We start from the raw sequence: 19,526 nt of genomic DNA on the forward strand, positions 1-19,526 counted from the left end.
CTGCTTCCAATTATCCGTGCAATGTGTTCTTTAGTCTACCACTTTCCCGTCTACCCTCACCATTCCAAGTTAGCCATTGCTTCGTAATGCAGTTTGGTAACTTCCTCATAGTATGTTCCATCCACTTCCAACATATTTTCTAATTTCCTGTTCAGATGGAAGCTGGTTTGTCCTCTCTCACAGTAAGCTGTTGCTCATGGTAACTGGTCAACGGATATTTAGTATCTTGCGTAGACAACTGTTTATAAATAATTCTATCTTTTTGATGATGGTTGTAGTAGTTCTCCAAGTTTCAGCTCCATACAATAGAACTGTTTTGACGTTCGTATTGAAGATTCTCACTTTGATGTTGGTTGACAGTTGTTTCGAGTTCCATTTGTTATTGAACTGTACGAATGCGGTCCTTGTCTTGCCAATCCTCACCTTTATGTCTGCATCAGATCTTCCTTGTTCATCGATGATGCGTGAAGGATTCCACATATTCCAGAGCTTCTCCGTCACATGTGATTGTGTTGGTGTTCACCGTGTTGTATATGAGGATATTGCTTCTTCCTTTGTGTATGTTGAAGCCTACTGATATAGAGGCTGCTTCTACACTAGTTGTCTTCATCTGCATTTGTTTGTGTGTATGGAATAGAGGAGCCAGGTCGTCTGAGAAGTTCAAATCTTCTAATTGATTCAGAGCTATCCATTGTATTCCGTGTTACCTCTCAGATGTAGAGATTTTCATAATCTAGTCGAACACCAGAAGAAAGAGAAGGAGGGAGAATAGGCAACCTTGTCTGACTCCGGTCCTTACTTGGAATGCGTCTGTCAGTTGTCCTTCATGCACGACGTTGCAGTGTAGTCCATCGTATGGATTTCGTATGATGTTGACGATCTTCTCAGATACACCATTACTATAAGTGTGACGGCAGCCGATTAGAGGACAGCGAATTATCGATCGGACCAAAGACGCGCAAACACTTAAGAACGGCCCAGGGTTCTGATTGGTCCCGCTTCCCTGTCTAGCCGAGCCAGTTGAGTCCAGAACACAAGTCTCAGCCTCGGAGATATGAATCATCATATTTCAAACACACTCTGTTTATATACTAATCAAGCAGACCACGTCGTACCATAAAATAGAAGATAACATTGTACAATATCGACCAGTAGGAAAATGACACGTGTAATAAGTACTGACCAATAAGAAAACAATACCATCTCCAAGTCCAAGAATAGCATTAGACTTAATAGAATAATTTTTGGGATATTTTCCTGAATATCCCAACAACCATAATGCAGACGACGTTTCCATAATGATCTATTCACACTATCAAATGCTTTTTCATAATTAAGGCAGTTGATGTATGATGACGAGTTCCATTCAACTGATTGCTCAACAATGATGCGTAGTGTAGCGATTTGGTATGTGCACAACCGATCCTTACGGAATCCGGTCTACTGATCTCGAAGCTGAATGTCTAGTAAATTTCTCATCCGGCACAACAACACTATTGAAAACTTCACATATATTTATTATGATTAAAGCCTACTCATGTCGATGTGGATAGTTCTTCAATCAAGTAAGTATAATCTAAACAATTGAAAGTTACATTGTTACTTGGTAAAGGCTTACGTTACTGAGAAGTTTGAAAAAAAAGATGTTTGCAAAACCGACAATCGTTAAGTAGCAGTGGGTTGTAATTAAAATAATCAAATAATCGCAACAACTCATACGTAAGGCTTTCAGAGACTAGACGGATATCAATGTACCGCATACAATCGTATACGAATATGTAACCGAAGAAATAAGAAAGAAAGATTAGTTCAGCGAAGAGTTCTCTTTTCGGCGAATTCATTTTCAAAGCTGTACAATCGCAAATATATATACTTTTTTTTACAGGGTGATAATAATACTGATAATAAACTTCTGTTATACATGGTGACAGTGAGGTTAAATAAACAACGGTATTAGAAAAAAAATTTTTTTTAAACAAGGAAAGTTTGATAGTTAATGGCTTAAGTATTCATCGGGTAAGGATGGCTCTGCATGATAAAATAATAGAGATGAAATGTAATCGGAATGATCATGGAAATAAAAACAAACTGGTTGGGGGTAGAAGATTTGAAGGGAAGATGGAAGGTGAAGCAGGTGGCTGTAAAGGAACAAGAGTATGAAGAAAGAGAAAAAATTTTAATACATTAAGACCATGGTAAAAGAAGAGGTTGTACCAGTCTCTTTTGTACACAGAATTCTGGTTTTTCAAAATGTATGGCTATTGCCTCGGCAATGCAAAGAAGATGCAGTCTAATTGTCTTAGGAAGGCTTCTACTTACCTTGTAGATGACTTTGAACGCAGAGTCTGTCTTGATTGAGTGACCTGTGTTCACAAGGTGTTCGATTATAGAACTTCTTATTGAGCCGTTGCCTCCTCTTCTTAGCCACGCCGGACAATGTTCTTGAATTCTTTTGGAGGCAACGGATCAATAAGAAGTTCTATAATCGAACACCTTGTGAACACAGGTCACTCAATCAAGACAGACTCTGCGTTCAAAGTCATCTACAAGGTAAGTAGAAGCCTTCCTAAGACAATTAGACTGCATCTTCTTTGCATTGCCGAGGCAATAGCCATACATTTTGAAAAACCAGAATTCTGTGTACAAAAGAGACTGGTACAACCTCTTCTTTTACCATGGTCTTAATGTATTAAAATTTTTTCTCTTTCTTCATACTCTTGTTCCTTTACAGCCACCTGCTTCACCTTCCATCTTCCCTTCAAATCTTCTACCCCCAACCAGTTTGTTTTTATTTCCATGATCATTCCGATTACATTTCATCTCTATTATTTTATCATGCAGAGCCATCCTTACCCGATGAATACTTAAGCCATTAACTATCAAACTTTCCTTGTTTAAAAAAAATTTTTTTTCTAATACCGTTGTTTATTTAACCTCACTGTCACCATGTATAACAGAAGTTTATTATCAGTATTATTATCACCCTGTAAAAAAAAGTATATATATTTGCGATTGTACAGCTTTGAAAATGAATTCGCCGAAAAGAGAACTCTTCGCTGAACTAATCTTTCTTTCTTATTTAATGTCATAATGGGTGTATTCCGTTTATTAAAAAATTCCAATAACCGAAGAAAGACAAATATATAAATTTTAATAACCCTAGTAGAATTTTGCAACCGGTATTTGGAATATACACTCTTTCACGTCAATATATGGATGTTTGGTTGAATAATTCTTTGTTAGAATATTCATAAGTACTAAGATGAGTGTGGTAGAAGTTGGATATTTCGAATGGTATTAGAATATTAAAAATGCAAACACATTTATAAGAGTTATACTTTAAATACTTTTACAAACTGTAATTTAATCAAACGCGATAGATTTGGTTGGATTGAAATTGCCATCATAATCTGACAAATATTCGAACATAGAATTATATCACAGATTGAAATCATGAGTCAGTTGAAGCTAGACCACCATTGAAAACCTGGAAGCACTGGACGGCCGTTTCGTCCTAGTATGGGACTCCTCAGCAGTGCGCATCCACGATCCCACATCACGCGGGGCTCGAACCCAGGACCTACTGGGTTCAACTGACTCATGATTTCAATCTGTGAAATTTCTAAAATCTCCACAAAACCCATTCTGATAATAATCAACTGCTCATTAGTGACTGACTTCAGGAAAAACTCCCGAAGTTCTAGTGAGAAGCCGTTACCAGTGGAGTTCAACCAGGTCTGTTGTGAGATAGGAACTCACTGAAGGCAATGGTGTACGGTGGCGCAACTTCGTGGATTGGTTGAAGTTAGACATTAACACCGTTGGATGCCGGCTCAGTGGTCTAGTGGTTAAGTGCTCGCGCGCGAAGCCAGTAGGTCCTAGGTTCGAGTCCCGCGTGGTGCGGGATCGTGGATGCGCACTGCTGAGGAGTCCCATACCAGGACGAAACGGCCGTCCAGTGCTTCCAGGTCTTCAATGGTGGTCTAGCTTCAACTGACTCATGATTTCAATCTGTGAAATTTCTAAAATCTCAACAAAACCCATTCTGATAGAAGTATATGTTTGAATTTCATACCAACAAAAATCAATATCATTAATGAGCTTCTCTGATGAGAAACTTCAGATCAACAAGTATAAACGCCTAGACTAGCTAAATCTAGTTAGTTTATTTTGAACTACCAACAATAAGAGAAAGCTATGTAAGTCGAATAGTAGCTACTAGCTGATGTAAAATGTGTTTTGAAGTAAAGAACCTTTATTGATGATATAAAAGATTTTGTCACAGCAATATAGAAAGTGAGAAGAACAGTCGATTCATTTGCATTATTTAATTGAATCTTCCTGTTAACGTTATGGACTGGAATTGATCAACCATTTATGGCCCGAATATGATGAAAGGCACTTCCCAGAATCCGCTGACAGCCACTATCCAATGTAATTTATAAGATACTTCTAACTTGAAAAAAAATCAATATGATGCACATATTCCTAACGAGACTGATAGATTGCAGTCCATAACACCAACGGAAAGATTCAAGCAACCAATACAAATATATTAAAATTCATCCCGTTATACAAGCTAGCGGTTATCTGTACACACTAGCTAAGTAGCGTTTGAAGCGAAAGGTACTGAGTGAGTCCTAGTGTGAAAATCAACAATGGGCTGTAAATACACATGGCTGACGAGTCTCAAATAAAGTGAAACACGCGTATTGGATTCTATTGCTAGCAGCTATTTTACTCTGTTCATCATAAAACAAAGTTTGTTTTAAATAATTACTTGAAAAAAGTGATAAGGATGTCAATCTTTCAAATATATATATTAGAATAATGCAATTATCAACAAAATTTCAAATACTATTTGAAAAGAAACTCACTTTCTAAGAAATACCAAGTGGAATGTACACTAGTGTCGAACACTTCGAAACGTTTAACAGAAGTCCATGAACCATTTCCAGCTAAAGAAACACTCATAATTTGAAATTCATAAACACCGGAACGCAGGTCATATAATTGAACAGAAACATAACGATCGGTCACAGTATTTTGATTTATTATAATAGGTAGGTTAATGGCATTTAAACATATTAAAGACCAAGTTGGTTCCTAGTATTGAAACAAAGAATAAAATTAATGAATAGACAAAACAAAATTCTGTATAGAAAAAAAAAACCATTACTGATAAGAAATTCAAATTTATTTAAAAATGTTTTTTGAAAGTCGATTTAATTTGTAGTCAGTAATTATCACAGATCAATCTTGTTTAGAGATGTTCGGAGTGAAACAGTTATCATTAATAACATTCTATGATAATCACATTATATCATAAATTGACTAACGTTGGAATTATATCACTGGGGATCGATTTGGTGATTTTAATGTTTAAGAACTCGCCATGCGATCTGAAGATCCTGGGTTTGACCCTAAGTTATGTCAGGAATGGGCATTATTAGGGAGTCTCATACAAGATCAAAACAGCCGTCCAACGTTCGTGATTTATAGTGATACCATATATGAGAGCAACTAAATTTATAGTACTAGGACTAAATAACTGTCCAGTGCTTTCAGGTTTTCAATGGTTTTCTAGCTTAGACTGACTCATGAATTCAACTTTTAAAGTTACTACAATCTCTACATACTATATATATACAATTGTACAGGTTGATAATAAATTCGTTGAACTTCGTTTTTAGTGTTTAAATGGGAATTATCCGTCAAATACTATCAAGTTTGTCGAGAAAATGCACCATAAATTTTCGGCTAATTTAAGTAATAAAAACCATACAAAAAATTATTTGTGAAAAGTATATTTGAAATAATTTTAGAGATTGAAACTTAACTAGTTCCAATGCTTTATCCAGTAAACTTGTCTGAACTTCTACAGGGTAATGATTAAAATCAAATTTATCAAAGGATAAATAATGTTCAATAGTCAAACAAATTTTTACTGTGTTTATCTATTCATATTCAGATGTTAACTTGGGTATGTGGTGTAACACAAGTCAATAAGGTGTGAAAAGTTCACAATGTGGAAGGTAGATAAGTGAATGCCCCCAAATGCCCTGGTACGGCCGAGAGTGGAGAAAGTCCGTTCTCCTTCTCGAAATGCTCTCAAATGGCCACGCGTATATAGCCTCTGCCAAGGAAGTCCTACTCATTGCCTTCTCGTGCGGGGGTGTTGTTTACGAAATCGAGAGAACTAAAGGCGAATGTCTGGCGCTTTAACCGGGTCAGTGGACACGGTGAGTCCACCGAGGGGAGTTGGGAAACCCTGATTCCAAACCAATGGTGCATATGGGCCCCAGTATCCTGAAGGAACAAATGGCGTATGAACCAATCGTCGGTCACCAGCTACCATGGGACTGCATCTGCTTACGATGCTTCACTGCCTTGTGGATCGTACGTTTAGGTCAAAGGCTCCGGTTGTGGCCTCCTAAGAAAACCACCTGCTTCGGTTTGGGCACCCGGGCAGTATCACAGCTCTTACACATATCGAATGAGATTTGTGTGGTTCATATGTATTTGGTGCCTCCTTGTACCAATATCTATGTGTTCAAATAAATAAATAAGTGAATGAATGAAAGTATGTGTATGTGTAAGTTTGAGTTATTAATAGTTGATATTAGGTGTTGATCTTTTTTTATATGAAGTAAAAATAAAAGTTCAAATTGAAAATACTTTCATGAAATGTCGATGTGCATTTAAAATGAGAACTATCAAATACACAATTGCAATGCTAAAATATTTAATTTCTATCAGAATAACAGTGGATGTAAAATAAAAAGATTAGATAGAAATAGGGTCCAATTACTTGTTAATGATCATTTGCCAAGGCACTGATCTTATTGGCCCATACAAACAGCACTTTTGCTGTCCATCTTTCTTTACACGTGCCAAACCCTGTCTAAAGTATCTAGGTTTTTGCGAAGTTTATCTTGTGTCCTGTTTCTAACTTATGTAACGCTACCACCGACCTATTCTCAAGTTTTTTCAGATCAACCAAGGATTTAAGAATATTTTTTTAAATATTGTTTGTGTTCCTTCAACCAAATATTCAACTGTCTAGATGTTTCTTTCGCTTAATCTGCATAACAATCACGACAATTGATTTCATAGACAACATTCTGTTGATCTTCTTTATCTAACAATCAAATAGTAAATAGTTAATTTGCAAAATGTCCACCAATTGTCTTCAAAATGATTCAGACTTAATTGTTCTTGCATTTTCATACAAGTTGCATTCTGTTTCCATTCTTTACTGTTCGATCCTTTTGTCTCTCTGCTGCCATACATTCTGTTCCTGATTAACGTCATATACTACTTATGTCAATATAAGTAACACACACCACACTGTTATTTAAATTATACTCATCGCTCAGTATTTGTCAAAATATTCGTTCAAATGTTGACGGATATTCTTATAAAACCACATAGTGTTTTTCTACAAACGAGAATATTCAAGTCGTAATCTAAACTGCCTTCCGTAATGTGTTCTTCAGTAAAAATTAGAAGAGATAGAATACAGTATAATAAAGAGAGAGGATGTGAATGTGAAGATTAACCAAACATTAAAAACTGTGAAATTTTTAAAAAATATAATATCTGAATTATGAGATCTAGTATGAGTACATATTATCAATACTCGGAAGATTTACGGTAGTATATTTGTTATACGCGTTGAAAAATCAAGCCTAAGAAAAACCACGAGCACTGTAAAAGTTCAGAAAAAAAAACCTAGTTAGACAATCAGTCAGTAGTAATTTAGAACCTGTATTAAATGTGAATCGGTTGAAATGCCACAGTACAATAGCATAGCTATATAAAATTATCAAGATAAATATCGGATTATTAGAAATTGCAGCCTTATTAGTAGTAGAAAACACCAGATAAAATATGATTCTAGAAGAAGAGATGAACTCACGAAAAGAAAAGGATAAAACAATTTTACATGTCAAGATCTAATGGAATATAAAGAGTGAATATTTATGCCAACAGTCAATAACTTCAGTGGTCGATGGCATAAACTATCACAGTGGAATAGAATAATATGATTTCAATATGTGTACTAAGGATAGGATTCAATCGGTGATGAGTGTATACATTGGGAAATCATTATATTTACTTTTTCTCTCTTGTAGATTATTAAAAAAAACTATTTCTGGGTGATAATCAGATAAAAATCATTCAAATTTTTTTTTATTTGATCTATATCAATATAAGACTTACTTCATGATTGCCATCATTGGATAAAATTGATGACGGCTTATTAGATATTGATTCTCCATCTAAACGTCTATATCGAATCCAATAACGCAATGTTAAACCATTAGGTTGTATTGGAGGCCTCCATCTTAATTGTTTAACTGATATTTTAGCAGGAGAAGAAGATAATTTTCCTATTTTAATGTGATTATATTGTGAATTATTGAAATTAAACATTTGATTACATAGATTTGATTCTTGTTTCATTGATGATGATAATAATGATTCAGATGATAGACAATTATTATTAATATTTGTAATAAGATTTTCATCAATTAACTGAATGGAATTAGAATCAATATCATCTATACCGATAGAAGCATCTGTACGTTGTTGAATAATACTTCGAGTACTGCACCATGGCATTTCCACAATAACATTGTAATTATTTTCATTGAAATAGGTTAAATTCTAAGAGGGTATAAAAAAAAAAGGAAATTTTGTAGTATTAATAATGATAATCTTTAATTTTGAGAATGGAACAAATCCTTGAATAAACACAATGATTGAGAGGATAATTTATAATGAACTTTCATCAGGTACGTTACTAATAAAAATTCATTTTTTATTGTTTGTTTGAATCTTTCCATTGATGTTTAGGACTGCAATTGATCAATCTCTTATTAGCATATATGCATCTTGTACAGATTGCCTCAATATTGCCTTAAATCACAAGCATTATAAGCAGAGATAGATGGTGGCTGGTAATGGAATCCATGACGCGCGTTTCGTCCTATTTGGGATTTGTTGGCTGGATGTACATGCATCCCAGAGCTGACACTTACTCCGGGACTCCAACCCAGTACCATTGGCTTCAAATACCATCGTGTGACCCACCTAGCTACTGGGTTCGAGTCCCAGAGTGAACATCAACTCTGGGATGTAGGTAAATCCAACCAACGAATCCCAGATAGGATGAAACGCGAGTTCTGAGTTCTACTGCTAGCCCCAATCCATCTTTGCTTGAGAGAAAAACTTTGTCGGAAAAAAAGCACTACAGTGACTATTAGGATGAAAAATTGTGAATCAATTGATTGTAAGCTGTATATTGGTTGATATTTTGTGCGAATACAGTTTTCCGATGTTATCAAATCTAGAACTAGTTTCGTCTAGATACCAGTGAATAGTATTTGAAAGTGATTTGATTGACCTATGCAATTAGACAAAACTAAGCTAGTCAACTTAAATGCATCCACTATGAGATGCGTAACGTACTGAATGAAGTATGGCCGAGTTACAACATGGATTTATGCTTTAACTATTAGGTATATAAATTAACTTTCCGAAGTAATTCACTCGGTCTTTTTTTAGATAAACTTCAGATTAATTTATCGATGTTTTATCCAACCATTGATTATGCGTATCATATATATCTCCAAAAGTCACAAAGCAGCAAGTACACATTTAGAGTCCCATAACGATGATAACTTTGAATAACAAAGAAAAATTGGAGTGGATTTTCAGATTGATGATAATAATGAAGCATCGATTATGTGGAACAGCTATGCTTCTATGAAAAATTCATTTTTCGGTTACTTGAATATCACAGAGAAGATGGTATTATGTAATACCAATAACAAACTCGTGGTGCTTTGACAGAAAACATTTCTATTATTATCTTTATACTAGTATCTTTCTAATTCCAGACGAATTTTAACGCTTAGTTGTGAATACTGAGTGATAGATCAGTATGTTTTCACGAAACATGTCGATAAATATATCAAACACTGATCAAACGAACATTTGAAACTAGTTATCGACCATTAATGTTCAGTTAACTATACTCATAATATAGGTAAGTCAAAAATAAATAGCGCGGAAATGACTCGAATTCAGGTTGTCTTTTGTATACTACTAATCAAACATAAGAGATGAAGTTTGAATGTATAAACGATTTTTTGAGAGTATGGGATTTATTCTTTCCGTACAATCCGATGTTTCCTAGATTTTTCTCTGATTCTGGTTATAGTAAATATGCCAAAAACGATGAGATAAAGGGATAAACTGTGGCAGATGATATCAGTTTCACAAGTGCGAAATCATGAATGCTTACTACTGAGGAATCTTAAACACTAAGATGAAAAGACTGTCAATTGTTTTTTTAAAATATTTTTCAACAGCTGCACCTAGCTGTTGTTAGTTCGAGTGATGTAACAATTAAATTTTTTTTGGTTATGTTGTGTTTCCTGGGATGAATAGTCTGATTGCAGAACTTTCATTCATCGCGCCTGGTTCACATAAAGAAGTCACTTTTTTAAACGATTCATAATACAAATTTTATATAACTCATAAAGTGCAATGACCAAAACCAAATTACTGATAACAGTAATAATACATGTGATGAGGTAATTAGTGTATTAAGAAAACAATTACATTTGTATTCAATGGTTCCCCATTGGTATCATGCGGTGAATGACATGCTGATATAACAAATAAATATTCTGTATAATGATGTAATCCATCAACAGATACACCTATGATATTACTGTTAATTGATTCAGTATTCTCAACAGTATTTGAATTGACACTGATTCGTAAATGACCATCCCATTTAAGTGGATAATGATCGTAATCACGCTGTTCCATTTTACTGAAGTGCAAAGCTGAAATTCAAACGGTATATATATATATATTAAAATATATTAGAAATACGGAAAGACCGGAACAAACGATTATACTAGACAAAAAGATTAAATGAATGGTCAGAAACCCATACAATGTAGTGGAGTAATGAAATTTAGTTATATAGAGAATTTAGAACCGAGCATAATTTTGCATTTAGATCAAGTTGCTAGTGTGGTAAGAGTATAAGTATAAAAGACGATTGAAGAAATGAATGAATGAATGAAAACTGGGAATGAGAAGCATGAAATCAAAGAAAAACGCAAAATCTAGAGAATGAATAAGATTATGGAGAAGATTTGTGGTTCAGGTAGATGATTTTGATGAAGTTTTGTTCTCTGAGTTGGATAGTCTGGTCGTGGAGCCTTAACCGTTCTTTTAAACAACTTCTACCTGACGTTTGTACTGATGATGTCGTTCAAAAGAACAGTGAAAGTTCCGCGTTCAGACTATCCAGCTCAGAGAACAAAAATTCACCAAGAGGATGAATAAGTATAAGCTAGCGCGATTTATCACCAAAGCCATACTAACTATGTTCTCCAACCAAAATACAGTTTAAAACTGGAGCTTCAAATATTTTCCAATAATCAGTTTAGTAACAAAGAGAAAATGTACATTGTAAATAATAATTCGGAAACTGAAACACGAAATGAGTTTAAAATTTTAATATTTGATGCTCGGTATTACGATCCAAACATGTATCATTAGTACACATATAATTAATGACACACATCAACTATTTGTTTAGTTGAATATTCAAGAAATGCGGCTAGCATTAGCAGTTGTTTGAGTGTTTTATCGATATGATTATTAAAAGAAACCATTGTCAGTGTTTATTGAATAAATAATACTGTTGGATGTCACCTCAATGATTTAAAAGATAAGTATTCACTCGCGATATCGAAGGTCCTGAGTTCGATTCCCGAATAGAGGGTTATGGATGTGCACTAGTGAGGAGTTTCTTAATAGAACAAAACAACCATCCAGTTCTTTAAAGTTTACGAAGCCAGTCAAAGCTAAGACTAGTTCATGATTTAAACTATGAAACCTCTAGAACATACACAAAGTCTTCTATATTAAAAATGATCACTAAGACTGATAATCTTTCGGAAAAATTGAATATTCACAAAAGAAATACTCTGTCAAAATTTATTGAAGATGCTAAAAAATTCAACTGAAAACTTACAATTAAAATCATCAATTCTTATTCTTCTTTTTCCACGAATCTTTACAGGTGATTTTCTAAGAAGGAAATAAATGTAAAATATGAATTTTCAGAAATAAATACATCAGATCACAATCACACTAAGAAAGTGTGTGAATATTAGGCAAAAATAAAAAGTGAAAACAAACATAATAGATAACACAAACACACCTTAAAGAGAGAACAACAAAAAGAATAAAGAGCAGAGAGTGAGCGAAATAAACAATGAACATGTATTATAATATTTAATGACGACTCATGGAAGTAACTACAGTTCTAAAACTAAAAGGACCAGGTGAAGAATGTTAAATTCTTCTGTATAGAACTGATGGAAAGTAAGCTGATAAACTGGTATAAAGTCTTTTATAATTATTCTTAGATCGAATCCAACGTAGAATGATTTTAGGATTAGATTGATATGTAAAACACATGACTTAGAGACAACAGAAGATACAAAGGTTTCAATTACCAAAAACCTGCGACTTGCATGTGTATTACAGTCTTAATAGCATTACTGAACAGCCGTAGGATGGTACATAAAGGAGTGCTACTCAGTATACTCTCCTCTTAATGGTTTACTAGATTGACTATAGTGTTTATAGCTGGTTTAAATCAATAAGTATGATATGAGTCATGTGTATATTCTAAATTTTATTCGCAGATCAATTGATCGTTGTAGATAATACTCCTCACAGCAGTAGAAAAACTACCATATTTAGCTGATATACTTCTTATTTTCGAAGCAAGTGTCAATAAAAACTAGTCGTACATTGCTATCTTACATTTGGCAATTCCTCACGATGTTCACATCCTGTATGTCATTTGTGAACACTGTCTACGTTAAATGGTCTACGAAACAGGGAATTAACCATAGAAATATAGGAGAAAGTGTTACCATTTAAAAATAAATCTTTGGTAAAGCTGAAGAAGTAAGGCAACATAGCACGTCCTCGAAAGGTACCACCATAATTAAGATAAAAAATTTCACAATTTCTTATTAGAATGATAGAATTTAAATAAAAGGTTATAGAGTAAACTTTGCTGTTCGGTAGCTTCAGATAGGTAGTTTGTAAAATAGATTAGTAACATAATGAATAAAAGTCAACATAAAAGTTCAATGGATAAACTTACATTCTCGGAAATAATAGTAAATTTTGTAAAGAATCTTCAAAACGAATCATATCAAGGCGTTCAACTCTCGTTGTTTTCTCATAGTCCCCATTGTATTGATCAGTTATAGCAGTTTTTCTATTAAATATACTACTTTGACGTGGATTTCTATCTTTATCCGTGTTCGACAGATGCATTGATGGATTAAAACAAAATGCAGCACAACTAGTGCATGAACATATTCCTTTGACAGTTTTAGAAACATTTGCATGTGAATTTGAATTTTGATTATTTTTTACGTTTCCATGTGTAGTAGTTGATGAACCGATTAAGTGAGATGAACGACCTATAAAAAAACAATTAACATGCGATAACAATTAAAAATGACTCCACCTGTAGCTCTTTTAGAGTTACTGCCGGTCCCAAGCCCGGGTAAAGGAGGAGGGTTGGGCATGGAGTCAGCAAACTCATCCCGTACAAAACAACCTTACTAAATAAGCATCAACCAGATTAAACAAATTAAACCATTTAAACTCTACCCTAGGAGTTGAAGGTAGAATTATAATGTCTCACGATGAAAGCCGAGATTCTTCAGAAGTCACGAGACCGATGCTTCTTCTAACAACCAGAGCAACAATATTTATAGTTACATGGAACATCCGGACAATGTGGTAGACCGGGAAGACCAGTCAAATAGCAACGGAAATGAGGAGATACAATTTGGCAGTACTGGGAATCAGCGAAACCCATTGGACCCAAGCTGGACAACAAAGGCTAGATACGTGAGAGATGTTGCTATACTCCGGTCGCGAGGAAGAAAATGCTCTACACACTCAGGGAGTTGCTCTAATGCTGTCCAAAGTAGCACGAAATGCACTTGTGGGATGGGAATCTCATGGATCCAGAATCATCAAAGCATCATTCAAAACAAAGAAGGAGGGGATCACAATGAATATCATCCAGTGTTATGCATCCACAAATGATAGCAACGACGACAGTAAAAATCAGTTTTATGAGAGACTGCAACCGATCATAGAGAAGTGTCCAAGAAAGGATCTCACCATCCTCATGAGAGACCTAAACGCCAAAACTGGAATGGACAATACTAGATATGATGATATGGCACGGCATAGACAGAATGGGAAAGTTGAACGAGAATGGTGACAGATTGGTACATTTGTGTGCATTGAACAAATTGATTATAGGTGACACAATATTCCCACACAAAAGTATACGCAAAGCTACACGGGTCTCACCAGGGTACAACCACAGAGAAACAGATAAATCATATTTGCATCAGTGAAAAATTCAAAAGGTTAATGGAAGAGGTGAGAACTAAGAGAAGAGCTGAAATAGCTTCAGATTACCACATGGATGTGGCCAAGATGAAAGTGAAGCTAAAGAAACACTGGACAACAGGAGAAACAGCATTATAAAGGTTCAATACAGTCGACCTTCGACATACTGACAAAACTGATTCAAGATAACTCTCAACAACAGGTACCAAGCCTTAAAGGATCTACTCAAAGAAGAAGAAACTACTATGAAGAACAACTGGAAAGGGACCAAAGTAGCATTAACTTCAACGTGTCAGGAGGATCTGGGTTGCAAGAAGCATCATCATAAGGAGTGGATCTCTACCGAAACCCTGGACAAGATTCAAGAAAGAAAGAACAGGAAGACAGTAATTAACAACAGTCAAACAAGAGCGAAGAATGTCAAGTCACAAGCTGAATACATTTAAGCAAACAAGCAAGTGAAGAGCATTAGAGCCGACAATAAGAAGTACGTGGAAGAACTATCAAAGACATCAGAAAAGGTTGGAAGAGAAAGAAATATGAGACAGTTATATGACACAACGAAGAAACTAGCAGGGAAATATTGTAAACCAGAGAGGCCGGTCAAGGACAAAGAAGGCAACCCAATCACTGAAATTAAAGAACAGAGGAACAGATGGGTAGAATACTTCGAGGAACTCTTGAACAGACCAACACCATTGAATTCACTGAACATCGAAGCGGCACCTACGGACCTTCCCATAGATGTCGCTCCATCAACGACCAGAAAAATCAGGATGGCCACCAGACAAATCAAGAGAGGGAAAGCAGCAGGACCTGATAATATACCGAGTGAAGCTCTGAAGTTACACATAGAAGTAAATGTAAATATGCTTCACATTGTATTCAGGAAGAATTGGGAGGAAGAACAAGTGCCGATGGACTGGGAACGAGGACACCTCATCAAGACACCAAAGAAAGATCTGAACAAATGTGAGAACTACAGAGGCATCACACTACTGTCAGTACCATGAAAGGTTTTCGACAGTGTTGTTGAACCGGATGAAAGATTCAGTAGACGCCCAACTTCAAGATCAACAAACTGGATCCCGTAAGCATAGGTCGTGCGCAGACCAAATCACCATACTACGGATCATCGTTGAACTGTAGAGGCTAATTTCCTCGATAACTGACTCCAATAAATAGTATCCTGTTACGTGAGTATTTACGTAGGTTAAATCTTCTACTAGCATTATAAATTTGTTCGGCATCAACCAAAAGCTTGAACACCAGTCGTAGAGATAGTTTATTTTCAAAGGTTAGTAAAATCCGCAAGCGTACAGAAACCAAGCACACACGGAAACAAGATATATTTGCGTGCTTACTACCAATGAGAGAATACATAAAGATCGATATACAGACACGCGCTCCATGAGACTCATACATAATTATACATAGTGGATTAAATGTCTAAATCACAGCAAGTATACAAATAATAAAATAGATCAACGTGCTTACTACGAAACAATCATTTGAGTGGAACTCATCATCATACATAGACTTCCTTAATTATGAAAAAGCATTTGACAGTGTAGATAGACCATTATGGAAACATCTTCTGCATTATGGTGTGCCTTAGAAGATCGTCAACATCATACGAAATCCATACGATGGACTACACTGCAACGTCGTGCATGAAGGACAACTGACAGACGCATTCCAAGTAAGGACCGGAGTCAGACAAGGTTGCCTATTCTCCCTCCTTCTCTTTCTTCTGGTGTTCGACTAGATTATGAAAATCTCTACATCTGAGAGGTAACACGGAATACAATGGATAGCTCTGAATCAATTAGAAGATTTGAACTTCTCAGACGACCTGGCTCCTCTATTCCATACACACAAACAAATGCAGATGAAGACAACTAGTGTAGAAGCAGCCTCTATATCAGTAGGCTTCAACATACACAAAGGAAGAAGCAATATCCTCATATACAACACGGTGAACACCAACACAATCACATGTGACGGAGAAGCTCTGGAATATGTGGAATCCTTCACGCATCATCGATGAACAAGGAAGATCTGATCCAGACATAAAGGTGAGGATTGGCAAGACAAGGACCGCATTCGTACAGTTCAATAACAAATGGAACTCGAAACAACTGTCAACCAACATCAAAGTGAGAATCTTCAATACGAACGTCAAAACAGTTCTATTGTATGGAGCTGAAACTTGGAGAACTACTACAACCATCATCAAAAAGATAGAATTATTTATAAACAGTTGTCTACGCAAGATACTAAATATCCGTTGACCAGTTACCATGAGCAACAGCTTACTGTGAGAGAGGACAAACCAGCTTCCATCTGAACAGGAAATTAGAAAATATGTTGGAAGTGGATGGAACATACTATGAGGAAGTTACCAAACTGCATTACGAAGCAATGGCTAACTTGGAATGGTGAGGGTAGACGGGAAAGTGGTAGACTAAAGAACACATTGCACGGATAATTGGAAGCAGACATAAAAGAAATAATTAGCATGTGGAAAGAATTGCCCAGGACAGAGTTGAATGGAGATTGCTGTTGGGCTGTTTATGCTCCTCCACGAGGAGTAGCAGGCGTAAGTAAGTAACAATTAAATATATCTGATATTTTGACTATAACTAACTTTGTTTACCAAATAAACATACGATTCGTATATAAGGACTTATCGAGATTGTAGAATTTTAATAGGTTAAGCCACGAATTGTTCATAGCTAGACTACCAATACAAATCTGGAAGTACTGGTAGGCCGCTACATCCTAGTGTGTAACTCCTCAGCAACGCGGATCCATAACCAAAAAGCTGGAAACAGAACCTATGAACGTCGGTCTCGCAATTGGATGCAAACATGTAAACCAGACCATTGAGACAGTATCCAATGGTGAACAACTCTAAATTAAATTAATCCACGATATTGCGCAACCATCCTACATTGTCTTTGGTGGGTATCCTTCGCATTCCCGACGCGGATAAGCTTGACTGGTCACGGTTCCTTCATGGGACTGGAGATTTCCTCTCAACGTTGGTCACTAGTGAGAGCATAGGATAATAAAAAATTCACGGAGTTTAGTGTGGAGCCGTAACCAACGGGTAGTGCAAACGTTTTAAAAAAAAATATACTTTCACTCTCAATCTATTGAACTCCTCTTCTGACAGATATCTTATAGTTGATTCGGAATGTACAAACGACGCTAAGAACAAAGCGAAAGCAAGATGGCCTTCAAACATAAGCTGATGATATAAAAATATCAGTATGGGGGTTGTGGAGATTGTTAAGTTTTTGGTTGAGATCATGAATTAATTGATGTTAGACCACCGTTGGAAACCTGGAAGCACTGGACGGCAGGTTTCCAACGGTGGTCTAACATCAATTAATTCATGATCTCAACCAAAAACTTAACAATCTCCACAACCCCCATACTGATAATTAACATGTGCTCACTAGTGACTAGCTTCGTGAGGGAATTCTCGGAGTTCTAGTGAGAAGTCGTGACCAGTGGAGCTAATCCGTGTCGGGTAGAGACAGGTATCTACCTCAGTACAATGGAAGGTGGTCGCGCAATTTCGTGGATTGGTTGATGTTAGACACTAACACCATTGGATGCCGGCCCAGTGGTCTAATGGATAAGTGCTCAGGCGCGAAGCCAGTAGGTCCTGGGTTCGAATCCCGCGGGGTGCGGGGTCGTGGATGCGCACTGCTGACGAGTCCCATACTAGGACGAAACGGCCGTCCAGTGCTTCCAGGTTTCCAGCGGTGGTCTAACATCAATTAATTCATGATCTCAACCAAAAAGATATAAAAATGCTTTGACTACATCCAATTTAGGCGAATGGATTCTGTTGGCTAATGTGAGCCAAAGACATTTTGACATAAGACTATTGAAGTCCATTGGGGACTTAAGATAGAAGTAAGCTGTGTTATATTTTTCATGACTGTTGGACACGCCTACTAATGATATGCGAAGAATTCAAGTTCTGAATCATAATCGTCTCAAAAAACTTCCAATGATCGTGATTACACAAATTTTGAACGATAAGTTTGTGGATCCATGTGTACGAAAAAGATTATTATATTTGTCACATATGTGCAAAACATCCTAGCTATGTAAGTGTCGAAAAAATAATCAAGGACAAAAAACTCAAGAGTGGTTATACATCAAGACATATCATTTAATATGTGAAAAATGAAAGACTTTTGGCTTTGACACAAAATTTGATGGATATTAGTAGTTGCAAATGTTGAATAATATTACCGAAAATAGGCTACAACTGTGTGTGAGAGAGAGAGAGGTTTCCTCATCCCCTTCTACTACCAAATCCTTTAAGCTCACTGTTCAATAATTCGTTCCTTTTGATTACTTTTATGTAGTAGTATTTGTAAATACAGTAATTAGAATCAATAGTTAATCGCTTTAAATTCAAAGATTTCTCTTTTCCTTGAAAATAAAATAACCGGAAGATACAAGATTTAAGGATATATTGTTCAAAGATAAAGATAACCATTATTCATGGTTGTCTGGAATTTAGAAATTTGAAAGTAAATGTTTTGTAAAGTCAATTACTGCTATCCTCTTTACCAGTAAGCCTACAAACACTATACACTAGTGAGCATGAAGATGTATTACACACCGTTTACTTAGGAAGTTAGTAAAAAACTTCTTACACAGTAATATTGATTAAGATAAAGTCGATTTTAAGTAGTGCAAAGTATATAAAACTAAAGTAGGTATTAATATAAACAAATTACTTTAAAGAAATATTGATTCAATTTACCATCTGTACAAGAAATATCATTATCAAAGGATGAAATATTTACAAATAAACGTCTATACCAAAGATGATATTCTACAATTTGACCGTTTGGATTATCTGGAGCATTCCAATACAATTGTATTTTATTTGAATTTAATGAAAAAGCATGAAAATCAATTGGACTGCTAGGTTCTATGAAATGAATAAAAATAAGAACGATTAGGTGAAACATTTATTAAGTCTCTTACTACTG

The 19,526-nt window shown here is 35.6% G+C and overlaps 1 protein-coding gene across 1 annotated transcript in view; it reads right to left on the minus strand.

The window, feature by feature from the left end:
- MS3_00005028 (uncharacterized protein) overlaps positions 1-19,526 on the minus strand; it is a 60,598-nt gene that overhangs the window by 19,434 nt on the left and 21,638 nt on the right. The window contains exons 11-16 of the mRNA XM_051213040.1: positions 19,295-19,465; positions 13,220-13,544; positions 12,071-12,126; positions 10,636-10,865; positions 8,227-8,673; positions 4,878-5,106 (exon numbers count right to left, since the gene is read on the minus strand). Of these exons, the coding sequence (XP_051068974.1) occupies positions 4,878-5,106; positions 8,227-8,673; positions 10,636-10,865; positions 12,071-12,126; positions 13,220-13,544; positions 19,295-19,465 (1,458 nt within the window). The remainder of the gene's footprint in view (positions 1-4,877; positions 5,107-8,226; positions 8,674-10,635; positions 10,866-12,070; positions 12,127-13,219; positions 13,545-19,294; positions 19,466-19,526) is intronic.

The sequence above is a fragment of the Schistosoma haematobium genome, chromosome 3 (genome assembly GCF_000699445.3).
Source record: "Schistosoma haematobium chromosome 3, whole genome shotgun sequence".
NCBI classification, from domain to species: Eukaryota; Metazoa; Platyhelminthes; class Trematoda; order Strigeidida; family Schistosomatidae; genus Schistosoma; species Schistosoma haematobium.